General features: G+C 46.2%; 1 protein-coding gene across 2 annotated transcripts in view; it reads right to left on the minus strand.

Annotated features, from left to right (window-relative positions):
• Window positions 1-23,308, minus strand: part of SIK3 (SIK family kinase 3) — a 94,905-nt gene that overhangs the window by 22,406 nt on the left and 49,191 nt on the right. For both annotated transcript variants that reach the window (XM_082200233.1, XM_082200232.1), the window contains exons 2-6: window positions 14,963-15,079; window positions 12,564-12,627; window positions 3,531-3,692; window positions 3,095-3,219; window positions 2,643-2,766 (exon numbers count right to left, since the gene is read on the minus strand). In XM_082200233.1, the coding sequence (XP_082056359.1) occupies window positions 2,643-2,766; window positions 3,095-3,219; window positions 3,531-3,692; window positions 12,564-12,627; window positions 14,963-15,004 (517 nt within the window). In that variant the 5' untranslated portion in view covers window positions 15,005-15,079. The remainder of the gene's footprint in view (window positions 1-2,642; window positions 2,767-3,094; window positions 3,220-3,530; window positions 3,693-12,563; window positions 12,628-14,962; window positions 15,080-23,308) is intronic.

The following is a 23,308-nucleotide window of genomic DNA, read 5'->3' on the forward strand; positions in this document are numbered from 1 at the left end:
AGGCACACAAAGAAGGGCCTCAGATGATGACCGTAGGTTGTTTCATATGGGGTGATGTGATCCTTGATGTATTGCGGTCCTGAGCCATTTAAGGCTTTATAGGTCAAAACCATCATTTTGAATAGGGCCCGGAAACTAATTGGCAGCCAGTGCAGTCAGGCCAGAATGGGGGTTATATGCTCCAGTAAGCAACCTGGCTTCTGAATTCTGCACCAGCTCAAGTTTCCAAAACATCTTCAGAGGCAGCCCCATGTATAACACATTGCAGTAATCTAACCTAGAGGTTATCGTAGCATGGATAACAAAAGTTAGACTATCCTTGTCCAGATAGGGGTGCAGTTGGGCTACCAACCAAAACTGATAGAAAGCACTCTGCACCACCTGAGCCTCAAGCTACAACAATGGACCCATAAGTACCCCCAAGCTTCATACCAGCTCCTTCACTAAGGTTGGGGAAGGCCAACACTATATGAGAAAAGGCTTATGGAACAAAACAGGGTTGGATTATTGAAATGTTTCAACCGGAGCTGTGCAGGCAGTAACCTCATTCCAGCTCTCCTAAGGAAGAGCTCATAGCAGGGAGACAGAGACTGCCCAAACTGGATGCGTGCCCAAAGAGCAGCAGGCCCAAAGCTCTTGCCTGTCTTCCATACAATTCTGAGAGAGACAGTCATATCTGTGCAACCCATTCTCAATGCAAGTGCTCAGTTTTTAAAGGTGGGCTTTGCCTTCCACAACACAGCTACATTTCAGGGGTCTTTCTCTTGCACTTGCCCCTAACTGATCTCTCTTCCCCACCTTGGCCCCAAGTTCCACACCTCAGCTGCAGCCAATCATTCTCTTCCATTAGCCAGAGACAGTCATGCCACATCTTTGGCAGCAAGAACTATAGTTCTGAAAGAGGGTTTTGGTGTATCAACATACTCCAAAGAAGTTAGATCTGGTCAGTCAATTGGAGTTAGAAAGGGACATCCCCCTGTGCCTCCAATAAAAGTGCAGACAAACACTCCAGTCAGGGGCTTCAGTGCCATGAGAGGGGAAATGAAGGAAACAGAAAGAAGGCACACTGTTCAGTCTCTGATGCATCTGCTCACTGGAAACAGTTTTGTTTGTTTGTTTGGTCATCTTCAAACTAATACGGCTCTCGCATTTGAACTGGCTGGGCCACTGTTGCAGCAGCTGATAGTCCTGGAGTGGTTTGGAGGTCTTAGGTAGTGCTATCAGGGAAAGCTACATGGGGAGGGGTCTCAGGACACCCAAGATAAGTTGGATTCACCAGCCACAAAGACAGGACACACAAGCACTTTGTGCGCGCGCGCTCTCTCTCTCTCTGTGTGTGTGTGTGTGTGTGTGTGTGAGAGAGAGAGAGAGATGCTCTAGTAACCATTTGTGCGTGAAACAAGAGACTTTGCAAAATTAGCTGGTAAAGAGAGATCTCTCAATTCAAGCCCTTTGAACAACAGATGGACTGTCTCAACCAAACCACACATACGACAGGTACGCTTATGATGGGCATCTCCCACCCCTTGGTATACTTTTCTGCTTGGGGCTTCAGCTATCAAACGGGTTTCTTGCTGCCCAACTGATAAAAGCCTCACACTGCATCATTAGTCATTAAGCCACAATGAGTTCCAATTAACAATGCCAACAGGAAGCCAGCAGTCATTTCTAGACAGTGCTGCAGCAGGCTGAAAATTAATTTTCCTCCAGTTAAATGTGGACAGTCAGAAAACAGCCCTTTGCTCACAGGAAGATGAAGGACACAGGCTCACTGGGTAGGCTTGCTGCATTCTGAGCGGGAAGGTCCAGCTGAAGGTCTCTCATGACTGATTCAAAGCACAAACAACCAATGCATGCAAGCTGTCTGGGAGTCTTCTCTAGACAGCCCTCATCCATCTCTTCCCAAGGTCCCAAAATGGCTCAGGCTTTCCCTGCTTGATACAGCCAGCATAAAAATAGGGTTCCATCTTCCTCTTTGCCAAGAGCTCCAGGAGCAGAATTGTGGGCAGGCGGGTGGGTTTTGAGACCTCTCTCAAATTACTAATGTCTGCCTGCAGCACATTGGAAAGGGCACTGCAGCAGGTGGCTGGGGAGAGAGAACCTCAGCCATTCAGCTTTCGAGCTGAAGCAGTTTCTCTCTGACCCGCAGGGAAAGAAGTACACCAGAAACTGAAAATCCACTTTTTAACATAGCCATGAATTTAGCTTTCTATGAGGAGGCAGGTTCAGCTCCCATATAAGTAGTGCTCAAAGTACATAGAAGGAAAAGAGAGGGCAAAAGAACCCAACCTACAACTCTTGTCTAGCGTGTTGGCCCAGACCACCTAGCATCCAAATTCTCTAACATCCTCTGCAGTTCCTAGTTTTGCAATCACCTGGCGTCTCAACAGCTGGGCAGTGAAATGCAGTTACTCAGTCTACAAGGGATTTTGTTGCAGCTCTTTATTTCAAAGAGATCAGAGTGCCAGGCATGGCTGTCCCAAGCGAGGCAACCTCAAATTCAAGAAGTTGCCAGTGTGAAACTGAACCCCTGATGTCAGCCAGTACCTGTAGCTGCTGACTTTTCGGATGAGGAAGAGGAGGAGGAGGAGGAGGAGGAGGAGGAGGAGGAGGAAGGGGACATCTCCCCATAAAGCCTTTACCTGTGGACATGAAAAATGGAATGCGAAACTTCCCGCTCAGGACCCTCGCCCGCAGGTTCTGCAGCGTACTCCCATCAAAAGGCAGGGCCCCGCAGACCAGCACGTAGAGCACCACCCCAAGGCTCTGCAAGAGAAGAGGGCACAAACGTTAGGTGTCATTTGGGGCAACAGCAATATGAAGCAAACATGTGCCCTAGTAAGGAAAATCTATTTAAGAAAAGGGGCCCCGGTGAGAGGAGCCCCTTTCTAAAAAGGTCCCACTTATATCTTTTTAAAAGTTTAAAATTATTGCACATGGACAATGACAAAAGTTGGTTCACTAATCAAATGCATATAGTGACAAAAAGGCTTTCCCTCAAAGCTGCTTCAGTGTGCTCCAGAAGCAGCATTCCCCTCCCCCTCCCCTTACAAAGGGAAATGCTGGCAGTGCAGAGTGGTTCTTGATGGTTTACCCAAATGTCCACCTTTGGCCCATCATACTCCTTCCCTTCAAAGAGTTCTGGGGCAGCATAGGGGGGACTTCCACACCAGGTCTTCAGCAGCTGACCGGGCGTGAAGATATTACTGAATCCAAAATCTGGAAGAGAAACAGGAGGGAAGCAATTCAGAGACCACCCAGTATCATAGTTTTTCTATAAAGGTTTCTAATCATTTCTATTGGATTAGCTCAGCAATGCAACAGCAGCAGGGAAGGCTGGCCCCAAGTGGAGGTGCAGAATCACGAATAACTAAGCCCTAAAAGTCTGGCAGGGCAGTGGAACACCATCCTTGGTGGCCAGGAGCAGAAGCAGCAAGATCTGTCACTTGTCAGAAACCTCAAGTTGCCAGGATTTGACCTGGGCTGCTTTGCTTGGGTAGCCTATGCATCCATCTTTTAAAATGGCCGACCTGCTATTTTGATGTTCAGATTTGCATCCAGAAGCAAATTCTCTGCTTTCAGATCTCTGTGGACGATGTTACGACAGTGGCAGAAATGGACAGCTGCCACTATCTGCTTAAACTTCTTCCGGGCTTCTTTTTCAGCCATTCGTCCATGGGCCACGAGGTGATCTGAAGGAGATGAGGTGGGGAGGGAGAAGAGAGAGAAAGCATAACCATTGTTATTGGATCAGTATAGACTTACTTTGGTTTACTGCAGGACTTGTAAGGCCTGCACTGCCCAGAATGGATCTATCTAGCACCATCTTGTGCTGGGGAAACAGCACAAGGAAGTGGTGGCACAACTGCCAGGCAAAGTGTCAAGACATGCCCCAGCTCACAGAAGCTAACCTCTCTAGGTCTGCAGTAGGAGAGCTCCTTTCATATTTGGGCACATCTTCTCTGCCTATTTCAGTCGGATTCAAAGTCTGCCCTATACCCAAGGATGGTGGTAGGTACCCCAATCACCAGCCCTATTTAAATGCCTTAGAATACTTCTGCAAGATGCTAAGACTCAGCCTCTGGTGAGTCTCCATGCCAGAGCAAAAATGCCTCTCTGGGCAAGCATAATGTTCCAATGACACGCAATTGTATTATAACACCCATGATTGATAAAAGATGTCAGGTGAGATGAAGGCTGTTGCAATTATGCTGAGCACTGTGAGTGAGCAACAGGGGATATTCACGGGTCACCTTCCCATGAAGAATTACAGGGATTGGGGCAAATTTGCCCCAGAGGGGGAAAGAGGCCTACGAGATTCACATTCCATATGCAAGAAACCAGGGGAGATGCAAGTGAAAGAAAAGTCCCTGGAACAGCTGACCTCGACCTTTGAAGGGGTGCAGAAAAAAATAGTGTGCGAGGGAGTATGTGTGTACAATATGATGGATCCTGAAAAAAGGAAAAGGCTGAGGCTCTGAAGGGAAGGCAAAGTTCTGCCAAGTTTCCTTTGTGAAGATGAGATTTGATTTGATTTGATTTGATTTTGATTTAGCCCCCAGAGCGGGGGTGGGAGTGGTATATGGAGCCCCTTTTAATTCAGACAAAACCCCAGTGCCAGCAAAGGAGAAGCCTCTGGGATGATGGCAGCAGCCAGAGCAGGGCAGTTTCCTGTGACAGTAGCTGTTGGCTCCAGCCTTCTCACCCTGACAATAGCTCTTTTAATAAAGAGGCAAGCAGGAAACTGGCCCAAAGGTTGTTTTTAGCTGTTTGCTGCTTCTGAAAACTGCGAACACTGTGCAACCTCCAGTTGTCAATGGGTTATTTAGAAAATGTCACAAAAGAAACTCCTGCAGAAGGCGGCCACGGATAAATAGGCCGCAGCTCTTTGGTGGGACTGGTAGATCACATGATGCCTGCCCAGCTTGAACAACAAGAAGTAGCTGGCAGAAAGAAAAAAGCAGGGGGAGATTGTAAATTCTTACACATTAATGTGGAGGGAGAGGAATGGTTGGGTCAAGATAGAGAGCCTGTTTGCTAACCATTTGGGAATTCAAGGAGAGGGCCATTGCACAGCGAGCAGAGCATCTGCTCTGCATGCAGAAGGTCACAGATTCAAATCCCAGCATCTCTGGGTAAGGCTGGGGAAGACTCCTGCCTGAACTCCTGGTGTCACTGCCAGTCAGTGCAGGCAGTACTGAGCTAGGTGAGCCAATCATGTGTCTAGGCAGAAGGCCCCGTCTCAGGCGAGCATCATTTGAGGAAAGGGGAGAGGATGTACATAAGGAACACCAGGGAGAGTATGGGCTCATTCACAATTGTGTTTGACACATATTTTGATCATATGGTGTGTCAATTAACCCCCACAGGTCCGAAAGCTTTCCTTGTTGGTCTGCAGCTGTGTCTTCCGAAAGACCAATCTTACCCACTGAATTGGATCTTATCAGATGTGCAGAATAGCATTTATAAGAGAGATTTTATAAATGTTAATTAGTGCACAATAAAATCAAACTACAAGTCAGGTGAAAGTGTGGCTGTGCTCTATTATTGCTTCTGATAGAGAGGAACAACAGTTTTCAATTATAAAGCACTTTGGAACCATTATTGTATTTTGCTACGGGAAGTATTGTCTTTAATTTGCTATATGTATATGCTACTCTTCCTCTCAAGATTTGGCTACATAAACACCTTTTAAAGTAGATCTGTCTGCCTGTCTGTCTGTCTGACAGAGATTTGAGCCTAGAGTTTCCATAGCTTCTGAAGCACAATTTCCTATCTGTATTACAGGTAGAATATGTTGGTGCAGGAGAAAAATGTAAGCATAAAAGGAAAATTTCCTGGATGTCAAGTTCTGGGTTTGGGACAGATACGCTTTAGTGAGAGAACCCCAACAGAGATTCAAAATAGCAAATATGCAGCAAAGCAAAGCATGGAAATAGAGACTGTTAGACCTTTAAAATATATCCTTCCAAGTTCCTTCCAAAGTTCCTCACTTCTCCTAGCACAGGAAAAGACCAAACGTTTGGTAAGTTAAAAATGGTTTCCTTACAAACTTTCCAAATGTTAGGTTCATGTGCTCTTCCAGACAGCAATCAGAAAAGTTGCACAGGCAGCAAATGTGGCTTAGTTACAGGGGTGAAAAAGTTACTAAATTATGGGTAAAGGAACTCAAGAGAGGCTGGTTAGACGAGCCATGCAGTCTGAACTGCAACAATCAGCTCAGACCTCCTCACACATTGAGCTTCTATGGTTAACTGAGGTACAATAATACTCTTGACCACCTTCCTCCCAAGCTGCACAGGAGTGACCTAGCTAAGCCTAGAAGGGCGGCTTATTCTATGGCATTAACCCCTTCATGTACTAATTAGACTTAAGCATGTGGGTTATAGGAGGCTAGTTATCCCACATAATAGTGAAGTCATTTTATAGACACGGAATTGATACCTTATTCCCCAGGCCTCACTCTGCTAAGAGTGTTCCTGGTATGAAGAAGTAAAAGTAGCAATATGATTTCTGTTGGGGGGGGAGAGAAACGGTGGCCCTCCAAATACTGCTGGACTGCAGCTCCATCATCTCCGAGTGTTGGCCATGTTGCGCCTGATGGATTCAAGCTATATCTCAAGGACCTCACTCCTGGCCCAGAGAGTTTAAGAGTCAAGGCCACAAGCCCTTCTTACATTCCCAGGTGGGATCAAAAGAAACTCCCTCACGCTTGCTTCCTCCTTTTCTCCCTTCACAGTTCATTTGGACTGCTTCTTGAGTATTCATAAAAGAATAATTTACTCTGTAAATAGTTACTGGGCTCCAGAGGCAAGAGCCAAACCATGTTTGTAATCTCCTGGAGGAAGGTTACAAACATTTCACCTCCTTTGTCTCTGAGACAAAAGCTGGTGCCTTTTTGCCATCTTCTCTTGTAACCAGCTTTGTATCATGGGCCTTTCTGCCTTCTAGTGATTAATGTCAGAGGTAGCTTGCATCTACAGATTGTGAAATACAGAATTATCCAACAGGCTGCTCTTTGCTCTAAATCTTGCACAAATTTGGCAGCATTTCTGTAGCTGATAGGCCCACAAGCCATCTTTCAAACCATAAATGAAGGTGGGCTCCCTCTCTCTTCTGCATTTCTACCAGGGCAGTAAAATTTCACACCTCAGCTTAAAGAAATATTTGCCCAGTATGTGCTAAAAGAAAGGGGCATATGTATGTGTGCACTCAGAGAGACCAGGACGGTTTGTGTTTTAGAATGTGTTTGTGTTTTGTTTCTTTGAATAAAGAGTTAACTTCATCGACACCTTGTGAGTTATTGCTGAGCTGTTCCTGACTCCCGCCTTGACACTAGGGAGGCTTCAGGAGAAGCTGCAATGTTCACTCCTGCATCCAAACCCAAGACTCTATCTCCTCAACTGCTCCATAAAAAGAACAGCAGCACAATCCTATGTATGCTGACTTTGAAGCAAGTCCCACTGAGTTGGGCTTACTTCCTAGTAAGTACAGGCACCCTCTGCAACTTTACCACACACTCACTTCACTGCCTGCACCTGGTATCTTTTATTATAAATGAAATTTAATCAGGGAAGGAAAAGAAGCTTGCCGGCTGAAAGCCCCATCAAAATATATTAGAAATGCAACATCAAAAGAAAGAAATTGCTCTTTATCTGGAGAGGCAGAAGGCTTTTGATGTGTTTGTGTAATTAGTATTTACTGTGAACTGCTTGTGCCTGGGTATTTTAATTAGTGGGCACTTTTGGCCAAAACAACCACCTAATGGGAAAACTTTAGCTTAATTTTGATTCTCTACAGCAGACTTTCATCTTTCGCTCTATAATTAATACAGTTTATGAAGGGAAGCAGGTTGAAACTGCCCAACCTTCCCTTTTGAGGCCAAAGCAGCAGGCTCCTTCTGAAGAAATGGTTTCTTGGATGCATCTGTGGTGTTGTTCCCAATACCACACACTGGCTTTCCCGCTGCAATTTAACAGTTCCTAAAGCACAAGGCTGAACTAGGTCAATGTTTTTGGATGAATCTCAGCCCTTGGCAGGCACCCAATGGTGATGGGGTGGGCATATCTTGCTGTTCTCAGCTGAGAGCTATCATCTCAGGTGCATGTGCTCCATGTGAACAGTAGAGCAGGTCCTTCGTGAGAGCAAATCTCCCTCTCTTCCTCTGTTACTCAACAGTTGGGTAAAACCAGAAAGATTTGCTTGATGTAGTCAGAAGCAGTTCAGATCCCATTCTAAACCATTCATCACCTTCCAACTTTGATCCACCTCTCTAGCAAGACCAGGCAATGGCTTCCTTTCCGTCCCAACTCCCTTGTCCACCAAAGAGGCCTGGATCCCAGTAGGAGATCAGGCTGCAGACTTGATCTCTCCAGCAGTCCCAGCCACCATTGGCTCTGCTTGCAGTTACCAGCTGGGATAAAGACTACATGGCTTTGTTCCACTGACAGGAGCAACAGAAGTACTTTTTATTACAATTAACAATGTTATGAAGAGCCATTTGATTGCTCCAGGAAAAAAGCACATGTTTAGCAACAAAGCCTTCCTGCAAATGGATCAAAGCTTTCTAAGAATGGCCAGGGATCAACCTTGCTGCAAAGGCACAGAGATTTGTGCCTATTTTCTTGGACCTGAACTGGTGTTCTGTTTTGTTTTTCTAAAGTAAACACTTCCCTAGGTTAATGACAAATAAATGAGTTCTCTCTAAAAGCCCTTTGCCAGACACCAGGTCATTGGTACCAGGTCATTTGGAGACAATATCTCTCGGGAGGAAGCTGAGTGAAAGCTCCCAATATCAGGTATGAATGGCATGCCCAGAGCAGCTATCAGTTCTCCTCTTGGTTGGGGTCACTCAGTATCAACTCTGCTTACCTAGAGCTAAAGTGGCAGCCAGCTGCTCCACTAACACCCTTAGAAAGTCATCCCAGCAGCACGTCCAGACTACATGATTTGCTCAACTCTCCCAGGGGCCACAAAGCAGTAGTGGGTGGGTGGGTCCAGAGGCACAAAGTGGGCCAAGCAATGGATGTGACTACACATGTGCAGAAGGCCACATCCCAGTTGTGCACAATCCACAGGTCTCTGCCCTCACCCCACACATCTGCACCCCACACATTCAGGCAAGCATGGGACATCAATACACTTCAGAGACACATTCCAGCCAGGCACAAGGGGTGGGGGTGGGGTGCATAGATACAGATGCCTGGAGGGCTGCGCTTGGCCCCTGAGCCTGTGGCTTCCTACCTCTGGCCTAATTCAATTAGGGAAACTTTGATGGACCATATGAGAAATTTGCTTATACTGCTAGGATTGATAGATGCGTGGTATGGATCATGTCTGCCCAATAAGCAGCTCCACTCTAGAGAATCCTAAACACGCCCCCCAGTCTCCTGCAGTTATTGTTCCCATGTAATGAAAATTACTGCATCCTACCCGCACTCTTTATGTAGGATTTACAGCTGTAACATATGCTTCATGCCCACCCAGCCCCTCCTTCTGAAGGCCTCTGAAATTGCTGAAGGTTGTCAGAGCAAAAGGTAGAGCAACACCACCCATGACCAGTAGCCATCCCCTTCAAAAAGAAGACTGACATCTGCACCTATGTTTTGCCTAAGGGGCAGGTTACAAGTCCCACCATGACGCTATATGGGTGGCCCAGCCAAGAAGGGAAGGAGGAATTGAAAACCCCTTGCCATCACACCACAAAGGCCCAGCAGCATTCAACTGCCTGGAAGCAGCTCTGCTCAGCAGAGCTCCTGCTGATGTTTTTCCAGGCAACGCGCAGGCCGCTCTGAAGCCAACAGTGACAATGATCTGCTTGGGCTGGCGGCGGAAAGGGTAGCTCAGCACTCTGGATCACGTCAGGGCTGCAAGTGCTCCAGCTCCTTACCCGCAAGCTTTGGCCAGATTACCAACGGAAATTAAAAAGTCACTTTAAACATTGGATAAATTAAGCTGTCTCCTCCCCCTCCCCCTAAATGTCAGGTTCCTTTTTACAGTAGCTGCAGTGTAAACAAGCGACAGGGCGTTATTAACACAGCTGCAGTCAGGGAAGCCGCTCTGGGAGCTGCTCACAGTGCAGCCAGTGACTCCAATGGAACAAGTCACCCATACAGAGAAAGAGACGCTGAATGGAAGCCATGTGGCCAGCTAAGGGAGCTGCCTGAAACTGTCTTGTTTCAGCACAGAAACAAGCCAGCAGCTAGAAGAGACTCCTCTTAGGGTGGAAGTTATCAAGGAAGGGAGAGAAATGCTGGGCCTCTGCTTCCTTCAACAAATCTATCTCCTCCTCCTCCTCTCTGGAGCTCCTGAGAAGCTTTTCACTAGGAAACACAGAGGAAGTTCTGGTTTCACTCTCCTAGCAGATGAGGGGTTTAGGGCTAAAGTAGATCTTGAGTGGCGGCTGAAGACAGCTGGGGAATGATGGAGGTAAACAAGATGCACAGGCCAGATGACAGAAGCGGGTTCCACAATTAGGCTTGCCAGCTCTCAGCTAGCAAGCAAGGCCACGGGGGTTGGATGGCGTGCAGCAGATCAGCTGCTCCAAACGAGCTGAATTTACTGCAGCATGAAGGGCTTCCAAAAGCAATGGGGAGATTTCCATCCGCTCTGCACGTAACAAGGTTATTTTAGTAACCATCAGAAGAAGCCTGATCAAACTCACACAGGGCGGCTTTCTGGAGGGGAGGCTGCTCGGCTCAGGATAGATATGCAAGGGACAGAAGCTGGGTCTCCCTGAAAAGGAGAGATACTGAAGACAATTTGCTTCTGACCAGTCAAACATCCCCAGGTGTATCCAGCAGAGAGCTCATGCTTCTGTGTTCCCTCCACTGGACAACTCATCTCCCAACCAAAAGGGAGAACAAGGCAACCGCAGGCCATGCGGTCTTCCATGGAGAGTCCAAAAGGAAAGATCTCTTCAAAATGTTCTTGATTAATTGATTGAAACAGTTCTCCCAGACCCCCTCCTTCTTGTCAGACAGCTGGTGTCAGTCCTCACAGACAATGCTGTGCTAGGTGGGCAAGTAGCCTGGCCAGCTATAAAGGCAGCTTTCCATAGGCAAACTCTTTACATTACTCTGTCTTTAAAAATGCTGAAAGCAGTTGCTCCATATGCAGCAATGTTTCTTCAGTTATATCATTACAAAACATTTCATATCACTTTCCATTCCCAGCAAGGGAACGCCAAAGCAGTTTGCATAAAAGAACAAAATATCACCAAGTAAAAGAAATAAAAAATAAAACCTTCACTGGAAGTGCCTATGGCTTCCTTTAAAATGATGACTTCCACTCTTTGCTTGTGACTTGGCCTGCTTGCTTGAGCCACCTTTGAAGGTGCTCCTGCTCTCTGTGGTCTGCTTTGCAGGGGCTAATCTCTGCCAGACGTGTGTGTGTGTGTGTGTGTGTGTGTGTGTGTGGTCTAAGTGCAAAAGAATGGTCATGTTCTGCAGTGGCACACTTAGGCTGGTGGCCTGTCTTTCTCTTCCGACTGAAAAGTGCTTGTCCAGAGCATTTTGAACAGTCCCGAGTAGCTACTCTTGAAAAATGCAGAGCAACAGTCCTCAGCTGTGCATTTTTCCACTGACATATCATATACTATCAACGGTTTTAAAAATAACAAAAAACAGTTAACCAGCTGGAGAATGTGAAATGGCTGGCTCTACCCCACTGGAAATCAGATGCTGCCTCCTCTGACCCACAGAGGTTAATTCTGCAGAGCAGGGATGGAGCAGGGATGGAGAACTTTCCCTAGGGCATTTGTCATGATGGCTGAGGCTGGCAGGAGTTGAAACCCAACATCTGGAGGACTACAGCTTCCCTACCCTTGTTACTGAGTCATGGGAGAGTGCTGAGATTTGTAGAATGAGAATTCACCCAAACCATTTTTGTAAAACAAATCACCCCCAAACCATAAGGGGGGCAAAGTGTTTTCAGGTGACACGAAAGCCCTGAGAATGTAGATGTATTGTACATGTGTGTTTATGTATGCATGCTGCTAGCCAGAATCCACAATAGAAAGCCACAGAAGGTGCACTTGAGATTTACAAGAGAGCTTTGGAGATTTAGCAAGCCTGCCCAAGAAGTTATTGAGTTTTATGCACTGGAAAATGCAATTTTCCAGCCGGAAATGCATTGGGACCATTTACTAGTGACTGTTTATCAAACTAACCCCCCTTTTAATTTTCACAGAAGCTGCAGTGGATCATTAGCTCCATCTTTCCCGCAGGAGAAGCCAACTCAGAACAGCTTTGCTCTGCTCAAATGCACCCACCAGTTTTGAAAATGAATTTTAAGCTGGCAAAACTTTTCCCAAGGTTGCACATTTCAGGCCTTTAGTTATGAAAGGCACCCTCATTTTTTAAATGTTATTCCTCCCTAGGAAGGCAACAAACCCAGTTCACTGCAGCTTGCAAGTCCTCCCACCAAATACGTTGATCAATGGAAAGTTCCAAGACCTGAAGGGCATCACTCAGCTGAAAGCGGAGAGGAGGGGCAGCTATTTTAAGTTTACTGTAGTTGACTAAGTACATTATCTGATTAAAGAATGCAATAAATGTACTTACCAAATATTTCCCCTCCGCTCGCATATTCTGTCACCAGATAAATCATTCTCTCTGTCTCCATAACCTGCACAAGGACAGAAAACTGACAGATAAGGAGATTGCCTAGGACAAAAGGAAGCTGGCGCTAATTGGACCTTACTTTTTGTGACTTGCATCTTAAATACACTGAGCCACACTCAACAAATTAGAAGCACCCACCCAGCGGCTGCATTCAAGTGCACAAGGTCTGTTAAGGACCCAAACATCAAGCAAGCAGGCTAAACTTCAGGCTAAAATGCTGCAAGTGAGTTTTCAAGATGCCTTTTCCAAGCTGAAAGAACCTACACCTCCCATTCTGAGGGGCCAATATTACTCTAAAGGTACTTCCACAAGCCATGCTAAGAATGCCTTTGGGTAATTAATGTCTCTTAAGAATAACAACAACTTGCAAATATGGTAAGTGAAGCCTATAAGGATGGGTCTGTCATTTTAATTCAAATTATATAAAGGCATTTAATCTGATTGACCTGATGGATGTTTCAGCCAGCAAAAGGACCAGCCCATACACCCTGCTTTCTCAAAAGCATTCAGGTGCGGTGATGGGTGCGATGCTCTAAAGCATTTTCAGAGGTGGAGCTAAGCTCCATAATTGACCTCATAACTTAAAACACTCAAGTAGCTACAGACTTGCCAGCAAAGGCAGCAGTATCTCTTTGCAAGGGCAAAGAACACCCCACAAGCAATTCAAGCATCTCAACAGAAGAGGTAACTAGCTTGGCTGTTCACTCTGGAGGCCCTTCCATTCTGTTTAATCCAGACCAGATATCTGACAGGTCTCAGGCAAAACATGCACCCAATTAAAGCCTTCTTGTTGTGCCAAATAACCTTGGTTCCTTGGGTAAATGATATAGATGGGCTAACAAAGCCACTGTCTACCATGTCATTCAGACCGCTGGAGATGTAGCAGGGGAACTCCTGGAAAAGAGGCTGGTCAGCCACAAGTTCCCTGAAGGCCAAGGTTCAGGGACACCATTTCCTCACCATGCAGGGCACAGTGAATTGTGGGGAGAAGTGGCCTGGAAGGCTGGAAGCAAAAAAATCAAGGCAAGAGAATGGTTATGGTTCTCTGCCTTGTTTTCCCATTGCAGTTCCCCAAATACTGTATCTGCACTGGTACCAATGAAGATGATGAAGAAGAAGTGAGGTGCAGAACTTGTGCTAAACAGATTCTTGCTGCAAGTGACAACGGCAACACAGAGGACAGTAAGCAGGTTTTCCCAGAGCAAACTGCTAAGGTTCTCATTACTCAACAGGACACAGGGAATAGGACAGGGGGTATGGCAGCAAAAGGGATGGTTTCACTGAAGTGCCCTTTAAATGTCACACTAGCACAGTGGGAGACACTCTTCTGTAGACTCAGAGCAAAACAGAAGTTTAAAAAGCTTGTAACAGGGGGCAGTGTGTGTGCATGGATGAGGTCAAATGAGTATGTCCCATGGAATTTTCACCTCAAGACAGGAGTACCACGCCAGTCTTTCTGACAGCACCCCTTCATACGCAAAGGGGTCCCTGCCCAAATGGACCCATGTAGTGAATTATGGAGCCTCAACATTAGCTAGCCTAGAGATCCGAACCCCTGCCCCCCGCTGCCCCCGCCTTCGATGAGCAGAGTAGATAAGGGATTTATCCTGGTATCTTTCAGCCTTTTGCTTGTAAATTGCAGGCAGGCAGGCAGGAAGGAAGGGACATTTCTAATAGAAAATAAAATTTGGGCACTGAACTGTGACTACAAGCAGTCCTTTTTGCTTTTGAGGGGTTCAGAGGAACTGCTGAGGCTCAAGAAATTGCCTCCAGATCACCCCACTTCCATAGGCGGGGGGGGGGGGTTTCTTATGGACAGAGTGGTTTTTCAATGTGTCTCAAAACAATTTGGTGGGTGGGAGCCAAGAGGGACACACCTGGACCCTGCTCTTAACAGTCCAGAAACTGGCCATCCCATGTCGAAATTGGAGCTCATCAGGTAGCCTGTGCTGTCTTTTGTTTCAGTCACTTTTCAGTTAAAAGCCAAATGAAAGAATCACATGCAAAAATTCTGCTCCTTGAGAAGCAGCGGATATGAATAGCCTGCTGACAGGCCTTGGCGGTGCAGAAAGATGGCTGTGCAGATTCTGGAATGGTTCATCTTTGGCATTATAATGTGCATTCAGTTGACAGAAAGCTGCTTCTCTCAAGAAGCTAAGAGGCCTCATTCCAGCAGCAGTCACTGCAAAAGCTGCCTACCTCTGTTAATGCCTGTTGAACAGCTGAATTTGGAGGTTTCCCATGTCCCACCCTAGTCCCACCCATGGTCTTTACTCCCAAACCTCAAGGACACTAACAAGTGAATCCTCAGAGTGGACACCAACACACAGCATTCATACCTGATACAATCTGATGATGTGTGGGTGGCAAAGCATCTTCATGATCTGAACTTCTCTGAAGATCTTCTTGAGGTTCTCTTCGTCCAGCTGAGTCTTATCAATTATCTTTATGGCAACCTGAAAGGGACCAGCAAGACAGGCCATTAGAAAACACAACCTCAGACTGGTCAAGTGGAATTCAGAAACATCATTGCCTCTTATAGCAAAAGTGTCAGCTTCCAAACTGTTCACAAGAAAGATGTTATTGCACCAATCAAGGCACAGTCACTATTGGGGATTTGCACGAAACCGCCTAAGTCAGGCTACTGGTCCATCTAGCCCATCACCCTCCATTTCTGCTGCCCAGGTCTTTCCAAGTCTCGACACCTAAGGTGCAAGTGCCAAAGGTTGAACCTGTAACATTCCCACATGCTCTACATTACACTATGGCACCCCTCTCCACCACCACACACACCTATGTCCTATTTATTGGGTCAAGAAAGTTGTTCCACAGAATGTCTGCAACATCTCACATCAAGCAGCCTTGCCCCTTATGTGCAGAGGTGAAAAGGAAACAGGTTTTACAGACTGTTCCAAGCACTTTGAAGTTTACTACAAATGTAGAGAAACATAAGCAATCCCAGTAAAGCTTCTCTCTCCCCAGAGGAGTAGATCGTTTTAAACTATAAACATCCAAAACATTCCATTTACTAGAGATGTAGACCAGAAATTAGTTGCATCTCATGGGGCCACTTTCCAGTTGTAAAAATGCACCCATTTTTTAACATCTTAAATTCCAGGATACATGGATAATTCTAACCAGGACTAGTCTCCTGGTTGTAGCCTTTTAGTGCGATACCCGCACAAGCAAGCCTAAAGCACCAGATCTCCAAAGCAGTTTTAAAAAAGAGAGAAAGAACTCCAATTCAGCGTCCTTTGAATATTAAAGCATCACCATCACAGTGTGGAATAGTTAGAAAACAGAGTCCAGATTGCTAGCAGCCCAACATGTATATTTCCATTTTATTAGTATGACATATGTAATCAAAGGGAATCCTGTCTAGGCCCTGATAAATTCAAGATTTCCTAGATCTAGGCCACTCTATTCATGTTACGTTCACTTATTTTTCATAGCATGGAATGTCTTCTATACACTCGGATTATGCCAGCATACATGCAAACAGCGCACACAGGACTATTGCCTGCTTACTAGTGGTAAGTGCTAGTCAGTGACACCTGCCTAGAGGAATCTGCTGCTGTCCTCTACCCAGCCCATTCATTACTGCTTCCTCTAGTGCTCTGCCTGAAACAGCAAGTGTCTCATTCCACACTGACAAATGTCCTCACTGAGGCATGCTCCACAGTGTTTGAAGCTGCCTGTTTACCCGTCCCCATGGAGATGTCCAATTCCACGTGAAACCCAAGTCACTGTTGCTTTCCTGGCACAAATGTCGTAGCAAAGCCTTTTCACGGGTAGGGAAGTAGATTGAGCACAGCAGCTCTCTTGTCTTGCGGCTCAGCCAGCGAAATGTTTTTCCAGTCAAATCTTCACCACTACCCCACCCTTCCCTGAAATGCAGAATCATAGGTCACTGATGCATCTCTCTCCTCCTCTTTCCCTTTTCAGGTGAGCAAAGACCCCTTCCCTTCCAGCCAGCTGGCCTACTTTGTCCAAAGCACATGTGGCTGTGGATGTGTTCCAACATGTGGTATAGAATATTGGTAGGCTGATCAAAAAGAGCTAATTTCTCCACCAGCACCAGCCATGTGTGTACAGTAAGCATTGGCAAAGAGACCATGTCAAAGGTCTGCCATCAAAATGGCCAATGTTAAAAGCTGCTGGAGCCCTAAGAGCAAGCTGAAAGAGCTGCCTTTAGGGGACACCTCCAGAATTTAGACAACTTCCTACCCAAATGACTGCTCCCATTATAAATTCAGTGGGACAGATCAGCAGGATACTGCAGCCTCAACAGCAAGATTCGTCAGAGAACTTGGTGTGCTTCCCCTGAGTCTGTTACTGGGGAAGAAAAGGATTAAAATATGCCTTAATGTAACCCCCAGCTCATCTGAACATTAACCAAGTGAGTTTTCCTGGATAATTATGAAGTGTATACCCATTGGCAAACCTCCCTCTGAGGCTCCTGATACTTCAGTCGGTATTACCCATTTACTTTCAGTGGAAGTCACAGGTGTTATCAACTCAACCCCGGAGAAGCTTCTCAATTCAAGGTTTTGGCTGGGGATATTGACCAATGGGGTGTGCAGTCTCCACCAACTGCAACTGAGTAAGCTCAGAGTAGTCAGCCCCATATACTCCAAAGATGTCTCAAGTTCATGCACAGGTTGACCCAGATTCTGCTCAATCCACTGGACTGTGGCCACAATTAAGTGTCAAACTAATCTATAAACAGAATCCCTTCAGTAGTGAAACTCCAAAACAAAAGCCCAGGGAAATTAACAATCCTATTATGGGACGCTAACAAAGCGTGTAGCATCTGCAGGAACTATGCCAGCTCCCAGCACTCATGCTGCCACCAATTAGAAGTGCTTCAAAATCCAAGCTGCCTTCCCCTTTCCTTCTGTCCAAACTTCAACCTCACAATTTGAGAAACCAATGCTTGAGAAGCAAGGTTGGGAGAACTATCCAACACTTAAGGGCATAATTCTGAAACAGAGTTCAAAGCTCCACTGGGAGCAAGTGCAAGTAATGCTAATTCACAGGTGGTGCTGTTTTATAGTTGAACATTCCTCTGCATTGCTCAGCAATGAATTTATGGGAGCCCAGCTGGTGGTGCTCTCCCCTCTGCAGGGATTAGACAGGGGTCAGCAAACTTTTTCAGTAGGGGGCCAGTCCACTGTCCCTCAGACCTTGTGGGGGGCCAGACTATATTTTGAAGGGAAAAAATGAACAAATTCCTATGCCCCACAAATAACCCAGAGATACATTTTAAATAAAAGGACACATTCTACTCATGTAGAAACACACTGATTCCCGGACTGTCTGCGGGCCGGATTTAGAAGGCGATTGGGCCAGATCCAGTCCCCGGGCCTTAGTTTGCCTACCCATGGATCAGAGCAGGGGTTGGCAACCTTTTTCAGCCATGGGCCGGTCCACTGTCCCTCAGACCATGTGGTGGGACAGACTATATTTGGGGGGGGGGAGAACGAATTTTTATGCCCCACAAATAACCAAGAGATGCATTTTAAATAAAAGCACACATTCTACTCATGTAAAAACACACTGATTCCCGGACCATTCGTGGGCCGGATTGAGGTGGTGATTGGGCCGGATCTGGTCCCCAGGCCTTAGGTTGCCTACCCCTGGATTAGAGGGAGAAGGGGGCTAAAATCCAGCTCAGAAGAGGCTTGTCCCTACCCTCCAACTGCCAGTGTGCCACCTCTCAGGTCCCTGTTCCTCATCCTGCAATTCTCAAGTTTGCTGAAGCAAGAGGCAAAGAGCGGTCTACTGCTTATGTTGAAAAGATGGCATGAGGAACAGCCAAAGAGCTGTGAGGAGCAGCCCTGGTGGAACTTCTCACACACTTGTCTAGGTACACCACCTGTTTCATCTCCTGCATGTGTACCACTCTGGTTTTGAATTATTACGACATTGTGGTAGAAAGTGATTCAGGGTGTTTAAGAGCACTGCTGTCTTCCAAGAGCAAACAATTTCATCTGAGCCAGAAACAAGTGCTCCAATGTACCCAATATTGTGGATTGCATGACTGCTGGCTCTGGCTGATCTTGCATTGCACCCAAGTTCCAAGATCCTCTATCGTTATGGGACAAAAAGTCAGTGAAGCTAGAATGCCTTGGCTTTTGACCTACAATTTCCCAAAGTAGGTCAGGATGGCGTGTAACTATGGGGCTTGTCCGCCTTCAAAAATGCCACAGTGCAGACACCCTGGAGTAGGATGCTACATCTTTTCCACCACCATGCCATTTCACCCAGAAGGCTGGAACAGAGATTCTAAAGCACTTGCAAAGCAAGCCAGGGATTCTTTGGGCTGCTCCAGCATAGAAAATTGCTGGCTGTAGACTAACTCCAGTATTGTCTGCTTATTCCACGGGGTGCAAATGCCTCTGACTCAGACCAGCAGCCAGCATTCTGCAGACCTCATGTTAATAGTCACTGGAAACTTTGCTAGGCAGGAAAGGTCTCCTAATTAGAAAGCCAGCCAGCCATTCCCATTCCAGCACAACTTGGACAAAGAGCGCTGGGTAGAACAGACCCTGGCTCCAAAGTTGACACCACACAATTTTAATGAAAATAATCCTCTCCCCTTGAAAGCACATTCACTTCCAAAAGAGACATGCAAGTGCCAATTTCCTGGAAGCAGCTCCTCCAGTGAGGGCTTGCAGCTTCCACGGTGCTAAACGTGCACATGAAACCTTCCTATATTGCACTGAGAAAGGGTAATGCCTGCAGGAGTGTGATGCACAAGAGTAGTCCCATGTCAAAAATAAAACAGGCATTGAGACTGTGCAAGTGGTAAACATACAGGGGGAGCTGTGGGGATGAGAATGTGAGCTTACCATTACTATTCCATTTGCCTCCCAATTCATGGAGGGTGACCTTGCAAAACAGGGAGCCTTCCTCTGCTTACGGAGGTGCCCTGCGCATTCTAGAACACTGGAAAAATCAGGGTTCTAAAATGGGGGGGGGCACCAACATGAGTCCAATAGACTCCTCACTTCAGAAAGTGCCCTCCAACTCATGAAGGGTTGCTAAAACAGTGACAGCAGCAGAGTGAGAACACTCATCCTTATAGCTCTGCTACTCCCCATGTTTATAACATATACAGTCTGAAAGGCAGAAGAAAGCTACAGACATGTGCCGTTTTGGGGCTCATTGAAGAGAGAACAGCCCAGCCAAATGTTGCAAGAGGCACAGGATCACTCCTCACTGACTTGTGGAATAGTGCTGCTTGCTCCCAAATTGCTCAAGGTTCTGTAACTGAATATTACTGTCCAGGGTTCAAAATTAGCAGGGCGCCAGGCACATTTTGTACCTAAAGATCCCCCATTTGTGAGCACCTCAAAAAGTTTGGGTGCCATTTTTTGCACCTGGCTGGTACTCAAGGATTACTGAAATGTATGTGCTTTGATGTCTTGAAGTATATGTTAAGGACAGAAAGCATGTTAAGGAGTTTAACAATAAAGAGTAGAGTTTTTGAAAACTGAAGAATGGTACCAATATTTTTATTGCAAACACCAAATTAAACATGTATTAATAATTCTGCTAAAAATGTGATATTAACGATGTGTCACTTATGTGAATTGTGTATCAATTCATGTTTATCAAAATAATAAAAAGTGTTGCCGACCCACCCCCCGTGGCGACTAGACATTCTGTTTTGGTGCCCATAACCCCGGTGCTTTTCTATCCCAGTTTCTAACACTGCCACTGTCCCTCTAAGAAAGAAAAGGGGGGACTGCTCTTACCTACTCTACAATGCACTTACAACCTTGTACAGCAACACAGGCCATGGAACTGCACTGCCTGACAGACACAAGGAAGAAACTCTATCCAGAAATATTTGTTAGATTAACAGCCTGAACTGCTCAAGGAAAAACCTGATTGACTCTGCTTCTGGATTGCCGCTATTTAGCAAGCTAAAGTGTCAGAATAATAGAAATGGAGAGCTGGAGAGGACCTCAAGGGCCATCTAGTCCAATTCTCTGCAATGCAGGAATCTCAACACACAGTTCCCCATCTGATTTGAAACCATACTGGACCCTGCTTAGCTTTGCAAATGTGCATGCAGTTTTATTGCTGCACCACTGGAAAACAGAGGTGAGTTAAGCGTACGAGGGGGAGAAAATACAGCACACTAGAGGCAACATCAATCTCTTTACATGGAAGGCAACACCCACTTGGCACAATGAGGAATCAATGAAAACATCCTGTTTATCAATTTCAAGTGGGAGTAACATCCAGACAGGATTCCTTGAAACTTGTATTTACCTGCTAGAACATAAACCAAATGCATGCCAATACAAAGGGGTGGCAGAATTTAGCCGCCCCCCCCCCAGCACTTCCACTTCAATGATGTTTCCAAATGAGAAAGCAAAAGCCCTCCATGTCACCTGGCCTTCAAGCCATCAAGCCCATCCCAGATGGGCAGCAAGGAACAGCAGAAGAAACCGCAATGCTCTCGGGCAACTTTACTTCTTGTAGAAAGTGATATTTCCTGCTTAAGCAACATGAAACCCAAGCAGGACTGGACAAGACATCCCACTGTCTAACACGTGCAGAGACTATGACAGCAGCAGCCATACAAACAGAAGTAGGTCAGCTGCACAAAGGACTCCACGTTGGAAGGAGACAGCCCTTTGACACATTATGAACTTACCTGCCCCGTTGATTCTTTGCTTCATCTTTTCTACAGAAGCTCCCCCTTCTCTCCCCAGAAAGCTCACAGTTCTCCCACCACAGACAACTGTATAACAACTTGCCCAGACACAGGTTTTTCTCTCCCTATCAGCTGGGAACTGATCAGGTAAATGAGGAGCAGAGGGGACCGAAATGCCAACGCAGATGAACTTCCATGCCCTGTGTCTGCTCAATCAGGTGCCACCCAAGGGTCACAAAAGGCCCATAGAAGCCTATTAAAACATCAACTGCAATTCTGAAAAAGATGCCCAACAGCAACCATTCAACCTGGACTCCACAAGTTCAGCACCACATTTGTGGGTGGGTCCAGAGTACCGTGTAGTATTAAGGCATGTATTTCAGTTTCTTTGGCCTGTAGACATGGACAAAATGCTTGCAGGAGTACTGCTTATAACATGCTTGCTTGATCCTTGCCATCCTTGCCTCTTTTTTTTTTTAACCTACCAGAATGGGGTGAAAGTCTGGGCCCAGGAGTTACAAATGCCTAATTATTGGGGTGTGAATATCATCTGCCTTTTTAGGAGGCAGTCATTAGGCAGCAGGCAAAGACGTTTTTGTTTTTCATGTTGAACCTCTGTATTCCCTACACCCTTTGGTGAGACTTGTTGAACACTGCCTTTCATTACTTTATCCTGCTTTTGTTCATTACTGTAAAGCACTGTGGGGATTTTGAATCGAAGGGAGAGAATTACAATGTCTTAAAAAGTAAAAGAATCTATTATTTTGAGTGCTGCAAGTTATCAGGCCTTCCATGAAATTTGCTCCCCCTTAAGCTGTCCTGTGAAAGCCAGTAAAGGCTTGGTCTTTCAGGGTTCTAGAAGCAGCATTTCCATCCCATTGTATGTGCAAGCAGCCAATAGGTGGCAGTAGTGGACATCAACACCACAATAATCACCCATTGTCTCAGAAAACCAGACTGCCATGGGAAGCCAGTTCTCTGGCCCCAGAGCACTCTTCTCCAAGCCCAAAATGCCTTGCAAAATTACCCCGGGGCCACAGCTTCCCTGTCACAGTCACAGAGGAAGCTGGAGCATAAAAAGTCAAGGCTGCCATCTCTGATGAACAACCAACACATTAAATCCAAATCAAGCACTCCCCAGGCCAAGAATATCAGGACACAAAATTGCCACACATTTGGGGTGGGGAGTGGCAGGGCCCAGCAGCTTTTGGGGGTGGGGAAGCTAAAGAGAGTTTTAGGGCAAATAATTTCAGCAACCTTACTGTGAGGGGGAGAGTCTTGCGGCTTGTTTTATTTTACCACCATCACCACCGGGGTAAGCCTCTTGCTGCTGTCTTTTGCCTTTCTGCCATAGTATTAAGCGACTACTGGAAGTTTCACTTTTGCTGCTCTGCAGCCTCAAATTAAATCCAGATCAAGTGAGGAAAATGCAGCCATTCAAAGAGCTCTGAGCCGTTTACTCACATCTGGAGCCCATTTTTATTGGCAGACGCACATAAATCTCAGCTGGAGACAAGGCTCTGAACTTAGACGCTTTTGTTGGTGACCTTATATAACAAACCCTCCATCAGCATTGGGCAGCTCTCAGGATCACACCGCAGCACACGGCTTCCAAGCATGCTGTCATTACGCCCTGCCTGAGACCACGTGCCAAGGTCCTTGTGCACATTCAAGTCAGGCAAGGTGGCATCACCACTGTGCCCTTGCTCTCTCAGTCACCATGCCTCCCTGCCATGGCCTTGCCATCTGCTTCTGTTTGCAAGCTCTAGTGGAAGCTCTCCTGCAAAAGCACTGGAGTTCTTTTCAATTCTCAAAAGGAATGACGTATCCCGACTCTGTACCAGTTCCACAAATAGGATTCTTTTGAGGGCAATTAAGAGTTTAGAGCTCTGTTCTACTCCTCATTGTCAGGGGTGGTAGTGGAGAAAGAGCCCAACACTGACTAGAGAGGGAGCTTGCATTTTAAGTAGTGGCAAATGTAAACCTCCTGAGGAGGCAGCCCATCTGAAAC

The sequence above is a fragment of the Podarcis vaucheri genome (genome assembly GCF_965113315.1).
Source record: "Podarcis vaucheri genome assembly, chromosome: 15".
In the NCBI taxonomy this organism is placed as follows: Eukaryota; Metazoa; Chordata; class Lepidosauria; order Squamata; family Lacertidae; genus Podarcis; species Podarcis vaucheri.